Genomic DNA, 14,292 nt, shown 5'->3' on the forward strand with positions numbered 1-14,292 from the left:
AAAGGAATTTACAATTATCCAAATAAGGCTTTATCAATAGTTACTGTAATACCATAATACAATTGCAACTATAAAACATTTTAACCTTTTAACAAATCTATAGAAAAACATGTTTTCAAATCATTTATTTATTTATTTTAATGTTTATTCATTTTTGAGAGAGAGCACAAGGAGGGGAGCAGCAGAGAGAGAGGGAGACACAGAATCTGAAGCAGGCTCCAAGCTTTGAGCTGTCAGTGCAGAGGCGGACGTGGGGTTTGAACCCATAAACCATGAGATGACCTGAGCCATAACACTTAATCGACTGAGCCACCCAGGTGCCCCTCATTTATTTAAGTAACTAAGTAAGTTAATTAAGTAAGCTCTAAACCCAACATGGGGCTCAAACTCACAACTCTGAGAACAAGAGTTACATGTTCTACTGACTGAGCCAGCCAGGCATCCGTTTGCAAATCATTTAGACGAGCTATTTAAGCTTCTGTTTAAGGTCTAGGTAGCAATCAACAGGATAAAAGATGAACAAGCTGTTAAAAGTGAGAAGAAACACAGTAATTAACGTGAGCCTCTGAACCAAATACAGATGCCAGTTTCCATGGATACATTTTTCTCTTTCAACTACTGCTAAAGGTATTTGCAGAAAGAGTCTTAACTTCCATTTAATACCTTCTCTATCCCACAGACTTGAGTCACTCTTTGGCCATTATAAATTAAACATATCTAAGCCGATTAAAATTTTTATTAATCACCTGTGCTTGGTCAAATAACTTTTGTTTTCTTTAAATAATTGTTTTAAAAAATATAAACCTTCATTTACAAAAGTAAAACCTTTGGGTTATCACAGCTTGTTTGAAATTTTTAAAAAGGCATTAAGCCAAAAAAAGTCTTAATCCACAATTCAGCAGGTATGTTAACCTCTCAGTCCTTCAATTTCGTTAAAGTCTTCTGGTACAGTAACACAGACAGGCTGAATACTCCTAATACACCAGAAAAGCACTACAATTTGCCCTCCATCTCACCTCTTTGATTTCTCCGACAAGTTTGATGGCATGGTCATATGTTGGGGGGTCTTCACTTAGCTGGACACTCAAGCAGTCCCAAAAAGCTTTATGTACAATATCCTTTACTCTCTTCTCCAAGCTGGAAGCAAATGAAAAAAGGAAGAAAAAAAAATCAAAATATTTGAGGCTCAAATCACTTTCGAAAGCACAAATTCTATGGGTTTAGGGTGAGAAATTTTAAAAATAATTTAGATGAAGGAAAGATTTCCCAGATATACTTATACTAGTCACATATGCTATTTTTAGTTTAGTGATTTACTTCAGTAAGTACCTCACTGGACAGAATAACTTTCAACTAATTTCACAGATGACTTTAGACCAATTAATAGCATATAAGGATATTAATAGCATATAAAAGCATACTGGAAAGTTCAGAGCTGTTTTCTTAATTTTCCCTGTTACCAGAAAGTTTCTTAAGATATTTATGATTAAGTAGTTTAAAATAACAACTCAGCATGTATATAGGCTGAAGGACTTTATTTCTAGAAAATACCCTATTCCTATATGATATATGAGACAATTATTGAATTAGGTACCAAACTAACAACTAACATATAACATCTCATTAAAACCGGTCTCTAAGAGCACCTGGCTGGCTCAGTTGGTAGAGCATGATCTCAGGGTTGGAAGTTCCAGCCCCATGTTGGATATAGAGATTACTTAAAAATAATATCTTAAAAAAAAAATCTTTATATTGTAAGAGCAAAACAGGTAAATCTTCATTCTTAATGTGAAAAAGTACTCTCATTGCAGAACATATAAGAAATGCTTGTAAAGTTATATTTAGAAGACTCACGTGGGCGACAGTATAGCTTGGCAACCCAGCAGTCATTCCTCCTCCCTCCTTGGTTAACAGAATCCCAATCTTTATCATGACACTTTTTTTAAAATTAATTTACTTATTTAGAGAGAGAGAGAGAACACGTGTGCACACACACGCATGAGCAGGGGAGGGGCAAAGAGAGAGGGAGAGAGAGAGAGACAATCCCAAGCGGACTCCCCACTGTCAGTGCAGAGCCCAACACAGGGCTTGATGTCATGACCAACAGATCATGACCTGAGCAAAATCAAGACCAATAGATCATGACCTGAGCCAAAAAATCAAGAGTTGGATGCTCAACCAACTTAGCCACCTAGGTGCCCCATATGATGGCACTTTTACAATTATAATGAGCAATGATTTTTATTATGACAATATATTTTAAAAGACACATTTTACAATCAATAGAGTTTAAGATTTGATAGGATATGTACCAGGTGCTAGGGATATAGAGAATAATGCATAATCCTTTGTCTTTGTAGAGTTTATAATCTGGTGAAGAACACTAGTAAACCAACACTAGGAAACCAACAACTATAGTATGATGTGATAGTTACAAGAAATGAATGAAACAATACAATGAAAACACAAGATAGGACACTAGGCCCTATGCAGTAGGGAGAAGCTAACATGAAAGATTTCCACAGGAGATTTCCTAGACCTTTTATTTAGGAGCAGTAGTCCTGAGATCAACTTTCAAACACTAGTAATTCTGAGTATAGACATTTTATTTTTTTAGCAACTACATACAAAAGGAAAAATACATTTGAATATACTGACATCAAGTGGAGAAGGCCTTTCCAGAACTGGGAAATGGCAGAGTTCCACTAAACAAGGTAACTCAGTAACCGCCTTACCTGTCTTCTGGTAATTCAACTGGTTTAATCCGAAAGTCTCCATTTACTACAATTTCATGGGCTAGAGCCATGTTAGCAACTCCTTTCGCTGTATCTAGAAGTTCTTCTACTGTCACAAATCGAGGAGGACTAGCTGTAACAAAACCCAGTGTAAGAGATTCGCTTCTCTAGATTAAAATTTCTATTAAACTAAGGAGAAGGCAGTGGTTCTGGTACCAGCTAATAACTTCAGCTATGCCTCTATTTATTAAAATATTCTGGCAATTTCAAACAACAGAATTTTACCTATTTCATTTTTCTTTTAACCTGGAGTCCCAAAAGCAGAGACCATTTCCAATTCTCAAAATATCTGGACTTTTTACTTAAGACTGGTCAGTGGAAATGATTAAATTAAATGGAGACAAACTTTTAAAGTCACAGACTATCAAATTTCCCAATACACTGAGGGTTGTTTTCTGATCCCTTTGCTTTCTGTCTACCCTAAATTTTATTTAAAAAAAAATTCTTTTAATGTTTTTATTTATTTTTGAGACAGAGAGAGGCAGAGCATGAGCAGGGGAGGGGCAGAGAGAGAGGGAGACACAGAATCCGAAGCAGGCTCCAGGCTCTGCGCTGTCAGCACAGAGCCCAGCGTGGGGCTCGAACTCATGGACTGTGAGATCATGACCTGAGCCGAAGCCGGACGCTTAACCGACTGAGCCACCCAGGCGCCCCTATCTACTCTAAATTTTAAAAAGGAGACACCAGATTTAGGATTTCCTCATTTGCTCCCATCAGCAGTTTATATTTTGCTCCACCACTAATACTGTGCCAGGAATGAACCTTGTCAAATTAAAATTTCACCAAGTAGTCTAGGGTACCAGTGCTATTCAGAGAATGCTAAAACCACTACCCTGTATAGGATACTAAGAATGTTTTATAACCGTAATTTGAAAAGCACTGACCTGGAAGAGGACTATATTAATTTTCTGTGATGGTGATAAGATCTGGGCTTAAAATGAGATAAATAATTTCCTAGTTTGCACAGGGTTTAACAATTATGAAGATCTTAGGTTAGTAAAAAATTATTTTCCTTCCTCTTTACTTTTTTCTTTTGCTCACAAACAACAACAACAACAACAACAACAACAACAACCAAAAAAAGGAACCAAATCTAAGAGCTGGTCATATCCTGTTTGGTAAAAATCTTTATCCAGTCACATAAGGGGAAGTTGGGAACACTCAACAAAAATCCTTCTCTGTATTTCCACAGAATATTAATAAAAATACTAAATAAATAAATAAATAAATAAATAAATAAATAAATAAAATTTGCTCCATGGATATTGGCAAAATATAATGAATATATAAAAATCAGAGCCCAGATTGACAACCTCATAATACTGAGAATTTCTATTTCTGCCAAATTGATCTACTGATAAAACGCAATCCCAGTTAAAATCCCAGCAGGTTTTTTGTTGAAAATGCCAAACTGAGGGGCGTCTGGGTAGCTCAGTTGCTTAAGCATCAGACTCTTGGTTTCAGTTCAGGTCATCTCACAGTTCATGAGTTCAAGCCCCACATCGGGCTCTGTGCTAACAGTGTGGAGCCTGCTTGGGATTCTCTCTCTCTCCTCCTCTCACTGTCTCTCTCAAAATAAAGTAACCTTAATAAAAAAATGCCAAACTGATTCTCAAATTTACATGGAAATGCACAGGACCTAGACAAGTGGAAACTATTTTGAAAAAAGAATAAAGTTGCAGGACTTAAACTAATTTCGAGACTTACGATAAAACTGCAACAATTGAGACAGTGTGTTTCTGGCATGAAGACAGATATACAGAGCAAGTGAACAGAGGACCTAGAAATAGACTGATACATACATACATACATACATACACACATACGTGTACATGTGGTCAATAAGCAAGAAATGGTGTTGACACAATTAGCTATCTGTATGGAAAAGAATGATCCTCAACCCTTACTGAACAAGATAAGTAAAAAACAAATTCAAAATGGACCACAGACCTAAATACAAGAGCTAAAACTGTAAAACTTCTAGGAGAAAGCACAGGTGAAATCTACCTTGAGTTAGGCAAAATTTCTTAGAGTAAGATACAAAAAACTCAACATAAAAGAGGAAAAAATTGATGAATTGTGCTTTACCAAAATTTAAAACTTTTGTTCTGTGTAAGACTCCTAAAAAGAATATAAAAGGCATGCCAGATAGGAGAAAATATATGCAAAACACAAATCTGATAAAGGACTTGTATCCAGAACATATTAAGAACTCTTATAATAATAGACAACCAGTAAAAAGTAGACAAAAAGTCTGGACATTTCTCTCAAGCAGATAGATACACAACAGGCCAAGAACAGATGCTCAACATCATTAGTCATCAGTGAGAGATAACAGAAAATATACATATTGTTCTCTGACCCTGGTTCCTGGCACAAAACTCCTAGAGCCCTTATAATTTCCTAAGTGATAAGAACACTAGGTGCATCTCTTGTTTTAATATTTGGCTTTTGACCCCCTCCCTAACACTGGGCTCCTAAAACCTTTCTTAATCCCTAAGTGATAAGCACTAGCAGCATATTTTGTTCTACTGAGATGACTCTGAGCTCCTGGATGGCTTCTGGATGGGGGTGGATCACTAGAAAGACCAATCCATGATTAGAAGGTTGGAATTTTCAGCCCTATCCTCCAGAGAGGATTCCATACTTAGGGCTGAAAATGGAGTTAATAATTGATCATGCCTACATGAGGAAGCCTCCATAAAGTCCCAATAGTAGAGGGTTCAGAGAGCTTCCAGGTTGTCCAACACATCCATACCAGGAGGGTGATGCACCCCAACTCCATAGGGTCAGAAGCTCCTGCACTCAGGAACCTCCCAGACCTCACCCTATATATTTCTTCATCTAGCTGTTCACTTTTATTTATCTTTTAATAAACTGGTATACATAAGTGTTTCCCTGAGTTCTGTGAGCCACTCTAGTAAACTCTAGTAAATTAATAGAATTTATGAAAGGGACGCTAGAATCTCCAATCTATAGCTGGTTGGTCAAAAGCACAGGTAATAACCTAGATTTGTGACTATTGTCCAAAGTGGAGGGATGGGTGTGGGACTAAGCCCTTCACCTGTGAGATCTGATGTTATCTCTGCATAAATAGTGTCAGAATTGAGTTGAATTATAGGAATTCAGGTAGTATCACAGAAAATTACTTGGTGGGGGAAAATGACCCCACACATTTGGTGTCCAGAAGTGATCTACTCTATGTGAATACTAAAGAGACACAGGCACCCGGGAGAAAAACACAGGAGGAAGGACTGGGTTTTGCCCCACACAGGTGGAACATTGTAGGTTTTTCCTTTGATTTTATAATCAGGGAAATGCAAATTAAAACCACATTGAGGGGCACCTGGGTGGCTCAGTTAAGCGTCTGACAGCTCGGGTCATGTTCTCATGGTTCTTGAATTTGAGCCCTGCGTCAGGCTCTGTGCTGACAGCTCAGAGCCTGGAGCCGGCTTCAGATTCTGTCTCCCTCTCTCTCTGCCCCTCCCCCCCAGCTCACACTCTGTCTCTCTCAAAAATAAATAAACATTAAAAAAAAAAACTACCCACACTGAGATACCACTACATACATAATAGAATGGCCAAAATTAAAGAGACTGATCATAACCAAGTCTTGACATAGCGGCAGAGCAGTTGGAAGTCTCAAACAGTAGAAATAAAAAATGGTACAGTCACTTTGGAAAACAATCTCTTGGTTTCTTATAGAGTAAAACATACACTTATCACATGACCCAGCAATTCCACTCTTAGGTCTTTACACAAGAAAACTATGGCCCTATGAAGACCTGTACTCAAATGTTAATAGCAGCATTCTTCATAACAGGCAAAATCTAGAACTAATCCAAATGTCAATCAACTGCAGAATGAATAAATAGTATAACCATACAATGGAACACTACCCAGCAATAACAAAGGAAGAAACTGATACATGCAAAAACACAGATGAATCTTAAAAGCATTATCCCAAGTTAAAGAGTCAGATAAGAGACTATATACAGTATGATTCCATTTATTTGAAATCATAAAAAGGGCAAAATTATAGAGATAGAAAGTAAGTGGCTGCCAAAGGCCAGAAGACAGTGGGAAAGATTCACTGTCAAGGGGCAGGACTGTGGTAGTAGCGACACAACTGTAAATGCATTTGTCAAAACTCAAATTACATGCTTAAAATGGAATTTTATTATATATAAATTCTACCTCAATAAAATTGATTAAAAATTCAAAGGTGGGGGGCACTTGGAGGCTTACTTGGTTGACCATCGGATTCCTGGTTTTGGCTCAGGTCATGATCACACGGTTTGTGAGTTCAAGCCCCGCATTGAGCTCTACGCTGGTGGTGCGGAGCCTTCTTGGCATTCTCTCTCTCTCCCTGTCGGCTCTTGCTCTGCTTGTGCCCTCTCTCAAAAAATAAACTTAAAAAAAATTCAGGGGAGCCTGAGTGGCTCAGCCAGTTAAGCTTCGGATTTCAGTTCCACATCAGGCTCTGCACAGACAGCACAGAGCCTGCTTGGGATTCTCTCTCTCTCTCTCTCTCCCTCTCTACCCCTCCCCTGATCATGTTCTCTATCTCAAAAATAAATAAACATTAAAAAAAAATTTAATAGATAAACTAAAAAAAATTCAAAAACATTTAGCAGGAATTTGCTATATATATATATATATATATATATATATATATATATACTATTAAATTTATTCAAGCTAATATTTTCTGTTACCATGTATCAGAAAATGGAACTTTCACTGTGATATATCAACATCAAAAGTCAGGAATTATTAAACTGCATAGAGTTCTTATCCCTTTTAAGATTTTTTTTTTTAAAGTAATCGCTACACCCAATGTGGGGCTCAAACTCACAACCCTGAAATCATGAGTAATGCACTCCACCAACTGAGCAAGCCAGGCATGCCAAGTTCTTATCTCTTAAAAAGAGATTCGGGGCACCTGGGTGGCTCAGTCAGTTGGGTGTCCGACTTCGGCTCAGGTCATGATCTCGTGGTCCGTGAGTTCGAGCCCATGTCACGCTCTGTGCTGACAGCTCAGAGCCTGGAGCCTGTTTCAGATTCTGTGTCTCCCTCTCTCTCTGACGTTCCCCCGTTCATGTTCTCTGTCTCAAAAATGAATAAACATTAAAAAAAAAAAATTAAAAAAAAAAAAGATTCAGAAGGACCACCTCAGGTCATGGTTTCACAGTTCATAAGTTGAAGCCCTGTATCAGGCTCACTGCTGTCAGCCCAGAGACCCCTTTGGATCCTCTGTCCCCCTCTCCCTGTCCCTCCCCCTCTAGGGATCTCTCTCTTTCTCTCAAAAATAAATAAACATTAAAAAAAAAAAAAAAGCCCCATCATCAGGGCTTCCAAGTTTGGTTTTGACCCTGGTTTTGCAAAAATCTTCAAATGTCTAATCATCTTAAATTTATGAAAATAATAGAAACACGCCAAGTTTTCACAATTAATTTACCATTTTTCAACAATTTAGGGCATTTGGGTAATGATAAATACACAGTGTTTTTATGCTACCTAGTCATGAAACACAAGGGACAGAGGAAGGAAGAATTTCAGCTCCCTCCAGACTCTTGAATGTGACCTTGAACAAGTCATTTTAAATCTTCCACAGCCATTATTTCCTAATATGCAAAAAGAAGACAGTAAAACCAAAGGAATGTTCCATAGAAGATGAGACTCTTCCAAATTATACACAAGTGTGTTCTCATGATTTGGGGCACATTTGGGATAAAACAGCTTGTACCAAGTGCTAAGAACATGAGACACCAGGAAGAAGAAAATTTACAGAGCTGTCCAAGTTAGAGACTACTTAATCAAACTTATTAATGAAGGATACCTGATCAAAAAAGCTAAAAGCTACAGTTCTAAGATAGGATCAGGATAGGTTACAGGTCTACATACACAGAAACTGGTAGCTGCATACTAATGACAGGGTTGTGGGTGGGATTTTTGTTTTGTTTTGAGAATTCTCAAATTTACCAATTTCATGAGAACACAAAGATACAATTTAGTGGACAACATGGTTTCACTTCAACTTGTGAAGAGAACCTGTGAAGAGTTGTAATAAGAGCCATAAAAAATGGTAAGGTCACATGTATTTTACCCTGGAATTTATTTTACTATGCAATATAAAGCTAAAGCTGCTGCTGATTCCCTTATAGCATTTGTGCACTGATACCCTGTTAAAGAAACTGAAAACCAAACCAAGTAAACATGCCCGTTGGGAAGCTGGTGAATAGATTCAAAATAAAATGAAAACCTAATTCAGAATGTTCCTACTCTCTACCTTTCCTTACTGAGTTGTTCTGTAATCTGAGAAGTCCATACACTCTAAAGATACGCTTCTAGTCAGACAAGTGGTTGGACATTTATGGATGGCAGATGGCAAATATCACCCAAAACTACTATAGAGGGAGCATAGTGAAGCACGGGTAAAGTTTATCTACAGAACCTACTGCGCTGTAGAAATTGCTTGTTATTTTGTCTTCTTCACTACACTGCAAGCTCCATGAGGTAAGAGACCTTGTAGGCCTGACTCACTGCTGTATCCCTGATACATAATATTCATTCAATAGAAAAAAATATTGTTTTTGAGAGAAAGAGAGAGAGCGCAAGTGGAGGAAGGGCAGAGGGGGAGGCAGAGAGAGAGAATCTTAAGCAGGCTCCATGCCCAGCACTGCCCAGCAAGGAGCCTGATGCGGGGCTCAATCTCACCACCCTGGGATCATTACCTGAGCTGAAATCAAGAGCCAAGTGAGCCATCCGGGCACCCCGCATTCAATAAATACTGACTCACTGACTAAACACAGAGACACTATAACTCAAAGTCTAGTCATGAGCTTTAAAAATATAGGAACTTAGGGGCACCTGGGTGGCTCAGTCGGTTAAACGTACGACTTCGGCTCAGGTCACGATCTCACCACTCATGAGTTCGAGCCCTGTGTAAAGCTCTGTACTAACAGCTCAGAGCCAGGAGCCTGCTTCAGATTCTCTGTGTGTGTCTCTCTCTCTGCCCTTCCCCTGCTCCCACTATCTCTCTCTCTCTCTCTCTCTCTCAAAAATAAACATTTTTAAAAAATGTAATAACTTACGGGCAGCTGGCTGGCTCGGGGTTGCGAGATCAAGCCCCATACTGAGTGTGGAGAGTACCTAAATAAATCGACTTAAAAAAAATTAAGACCTTGTGCCATCCATTTATCTAAGGATGACTGGGATATACTAATTAAACTCACAAAGACCTGATTTAATAAACCAAAATGCTAAATGGCAAATATTAACTGGGATAACAATGTGAAGTTTTTCATCTGAATACAGCATCTTCTACTGGTCAAAAGGTGATTAAACACCAGAACAGAACAGGCTTTGTGAGCAGAGTATATGGAAGTAGAGAATCTCAGGGGAGACATTAATTTGCAGCTGACTGATCTTTATTTTTAGAGATGTAAACATCTCTATGTTTACAGAACAGATTATCTTTTAGAATCAAAGCACCACCTCGGACTAGTGCCAGCCAATTCCTACAAGGAAGCCACTCGTCCTTTTTCAATATTCTGTATCACTTACTGAAGGTTCTGCACCCAAATCCCAATGTGTACAGGGGCGGGGTGAGGTGCTTCCCCCCAACACTACCAAACAGTTGTCAGAAACCAGCTGGGTGTCCTACAATTCAATTGAGTTTTGACACTATCTACCTGGAGATACTGTCAGACCCCACAGGTTAAGGGTTCAGTTCTACAAAACTGCCCTAGTTGCAAGTCCAGGCGGTCATGGGTGCTATAGACCAGAGGTTCTGATGACTCCCTCCTTGGGTTTGATTTGCTAGAGTGGCTCCCAGAACTCAGAGAAACATTCTACTTACCAGGTTTACTGGTTTAGTATAAAAAGATATAACTCAGAAGCAGCCAGATGAAGAGATGCATAAGGGCAAAGTATGGGGAAAGAGTGCAGGGCTTCCCTGCCCTGAGGGTGTGCACCACTCTCCCAACACCACCCACTGTGTATTCACCAACCTGGAAGCTCTCCAAACACAGTCCTTTTGGGTTTTTATGGAGGCTTCATTATATAGGCATGATTGATTAAATCACTGGCCAGGGGCAATTGATTCGACCTCCAACCCCCTCCTCTCCCCATGCTGAAGGCTGGGGGATGGGACTGAAAGTTCCAACCCTCTAATCACAGGGCTGGGTCCCCTGGCAACCAGCCCCCATCATTAGGTTACCTAGGTGCTTTCCAAAAGTCGCCTCATTAACATAACAAAAGACACACTTATAGCACTTAGGAAATTCCAAAGGCGCTCTTTGCCAGAAACTGGACAAAGACCAAATATATTTCTTATTATTAATCACAATATCATAGTTACCAATAGCAATTCTAACCTTAAAATATTACTCTATTATAACTTGCAAGACTAAAGGTTGTCTCTTTGCTATTTACATTTTAATTTGTAGAATTCCAGAAGGGATTTTAGAGTTACTAGAAACTCAGTAGCTACTCATTTACACAGTTTGGAAAAAAAGTCTGCAGAGATGATTTCATACTTTATAAATTCCTATTTATGCTGTATATGTACAGTGATGCTTCTTGATGTGGCCCCCAGGCTGTGGGGCCTGAGCTTTACCACAGCCCTGTGCCTACCTATTATTATAAGGAGAAAGAGCAAGGAAGCCAGAGGAATATTTTAGGGCACTGATTTTCTATTCTGTTTTGGTATGGACTTCTATAAGAATTTAATTAAATCTTCCATAACCTTCTTCCTAGAAAAATGCATATGCACACAAATGTTGATAAACTTTTTTGGCTGTTCCTGGATCCCCTAACACTTAATCATGGGTTCCAGCGTAAGGACTCTTGCCTTAAGGACATACCTACATACAGTCGAAGATAATGAATGTAGTCTAGTATTGGCTTGATATTAATTTGGAGTCATGCCATTAGACTGACAGGATGCCAAAGGCAAAGCCATCAATTAAAGAATGACTAAAGATCTAAACCAAAGGTCCTCCTTTATCAGGAACTGTAGTGATAAAACCATCATGTTGGCCATCTGCATCCATATTACAGCAATCAGTCCTGGTATCTTTAAATGCAACAGATGACATGTAGTATTAACAATATTTATTGAACATTTATTAGATGCCAAGCATTGTTCTAAGTGCTTTACATGAAATCATTTAATCTTTACAACCATCTAAGAGATAAGTGTATTTTCCTAATTTTAAAAATGAGAAAACAGGGGAGGCTGACTGGCTCAGTCAGTAGAGCATGTGACTCTTGATCTCAGAGTTTCGAGTTCAAGCCCCACATCAGGCCTGGAGCCTACTTAAAAAATAATAAATAATAAGCAATAAACAAACAAACAAACAAACAGAGATGCCTGGCTGGCTCAGTCAGTAGAGCATACAACTCTTGATCACGGAGTTGTGAGTTCGAGTCCCACATCGGGTATAGAGGTTACTTAAAGATAAAATCTTAAAAACAAATAAATAAAAAGTAAAAAAATAAATAAGTAAAAATGGGAAAACAGAAGCTTTCTAAGTATACATATTGGAGACCAAGAGGACCAAAGGTCGTATTTGCTTGTAGTGAGGTCTTTGTATACTTTGTGTGCTGGGATGAACCTAGCAGTATATCCATCAAAATCTATGTGATACTAAGCCACAATAAAATGGGGCCTACTAATGTTTGCTATAAGAATACTATGTTAAGGGGCACCCGGCTGGCTCAGTCAGCAGAGCATGTAATTCTTGTTCTCCGAGTCGGAGTTCAAGCCCCACGTTAAGTAATTAAGCGTACTTAATTTAAAAAAATAATAAAAGTGAAAAGAATATTATGGGGACTAATAAATTACCTGAGAAGGGCTTTGAACATTTTAAAAGAAACACACCTCAAACCCAAAAAATGTTCATACTTCTTTCAAATATGCAGAACTACCCATCATCTACACTTTAAAGAGATAACATCAGCACTGACATTCTTAGACTATGACACTCCCTCTTAAAACTTTCATTTTTTGGACCCACTTCAAAAAGCTTAAGTATTCTTAATAAAAGACAGGAGTTAGGGCAACTGCTGGGAATACTTGTGGAAATTGCCACCCTTTCATCAGTGAGGCCCGCTCCCAGTCAGGGATCTGAAATGACTTCACCATACATTCCGCAAACTGAATCCCCTCAACCTCGTGGGAACTAAGCCCCCAGGCAGTGAAGTTAGGGTGTGGTGACCTCACTCACATTCAAAACCTTTTTTAGCCTGCACGAGCACAGTCCTGGCTGGAACCTGCCTGAGACTTTTCAAATGCTTTTTTAATTAAAGCTACAATTTGCACTCCACCCTCCTAGTTCTCAAAGCAATTCAGAGAAAGTGGAAGGTCACTGACACTAGAGGAAGACAGAAATATTCTGGACATTATTCTAAAACTTTAATTTCTCAAGCAACTGAAAACCCACAAGTGACTAGGCTGCCAGTTGAGAAACTTGCTATTCTTAAATGCTGGTTATTGGCAATGTTCTCATATGATAAGAACCCAGCTCAGGGTCACAAGTATAAGGAAGCCTAACCAAAATATCACCTGAAAAACAACGATAATATTCCTTCTAACCAAAGTTAAATTTGCTTACAGTGAGGTCTTTGCATTCTTTGGGTGCTGGGAGAGCCCGACTTTATATTTTTCTGTAAAGCTTCATCAGAACCTTCCACAGCATCTTCAAGGCCTTGTTCAGAATCACTTGATTTTGATTCTCCTGCTTCATTTGTATTGGGCTTGTCAGGGTTTTCAGACATTCTCAATTAAGTTTATTCACTTTCCTAGGAAAGAAAAAAAAAGTGAACCAAAATGTTCTAGCTCTGTTACTAACTGGCAGTTGACTCTGGGCAAATCATTTATTCTCTTTGGGTTTCCATTTCTCATGTGTAATAATGAGTGGGCTTGCAAAGATCTTATCCAGCTATCATATTCTACCTCAATGATTAAACGATACCTGTAAAATGACACTTACAATTTATCAAATTCATGGACCTGTACCTCAGATAGAGTGACAGGTTTGAGTATTTTTGTCCCACTCCTAAGTCAAAACCAGGATCTTACACTGTTGGAAGATAACACTATAAACTGCCTGCTTCTATTTTGATCAAAGAGTGATTCAATTCTTCAATTCTTTCCTTTCTTTCCTGAGAGTGGAGAGGAAAAGCCTTTGGAAATCATGCTTTTAACTTGGGCTTCCAGTTGAATACACTGGGCCATGGAGCTGGTTCTCTGATCCTGTTATGTGGATAAGATACCTGGGGCTGACACATAGAAGGTAGAAGCATATGAAGCATTTAGGAATAATGTATGGGGCCAATATTTTTATTAACTTGTCAGCCGGCAGGAAAAGATGGTAAGTAGGAAGTTGCAAACAACCACGATGTATGGGGTTGGGTGGGGTTTTAATTTTTTTAGTTGCTGGTTAGAACAGGAATAATACTTAACGTGTTGGTTTGGGCCAGTTAAAAA

General features: G+C 38.6%; 1 protein-coding gene across 5 annotated transcripts in view; it reads right to left on the reverse strand.

The window, feature by feature from the left end:
• TCP11L1 (t-complex 11 like 1) overlaps window positions 1–14,292 on the reverse strand; it is a 34,383-nt gene that overhangs the window by 17,851 nt on the left and 2,240 nt on the right. For 4 of the 5 annotated variants that reach the window (XM_015081154.3, XM_015081155.3, XM_015081156.3 and 1 more), the window contains exons 2-4: window positions 13,418–13,604; window positions 2,736–2,868; window positions 1,017–1,137 (exon numbers count right to left, since the gene is read on the reverse strand). In XM_015081154.3, coding sequence (XP_014936640.1) covers window positions 1,017–1,137; window positions 2,736–2,868; window positions 13,418–13,580 — 417 coding nt within the window. In that variant the 5' untranslated portion in view covers window positions 13,581–13,604. Of the gene's footprint in view, window positions 1–1,016; window positions 1,138–2,735; window positions 2,869–13,417; window positions 13,605–14,292 lie in introns of those variants that run through there. The other variant, XM_027072934.2, reaches the window with a different exon arrangement.

Source organism: Acinonyx jubatus, chromosome D1 (assembly GCF_027475565.1).
Source record: "Acinonyx jubatus isolate Ajub_Pintada_27869175 chromosome D1, VMU_Ajub_asm_v1.0, whole genome shotgun sequence".
In the NCBI taxonomy this organism is placed as follows: domain Eukaryota; kingdom Metazoa; phylum Chordata; class Mammalia; order Carnivora; family Felidae; genus Acinonyx; species Acinonyx jubatus.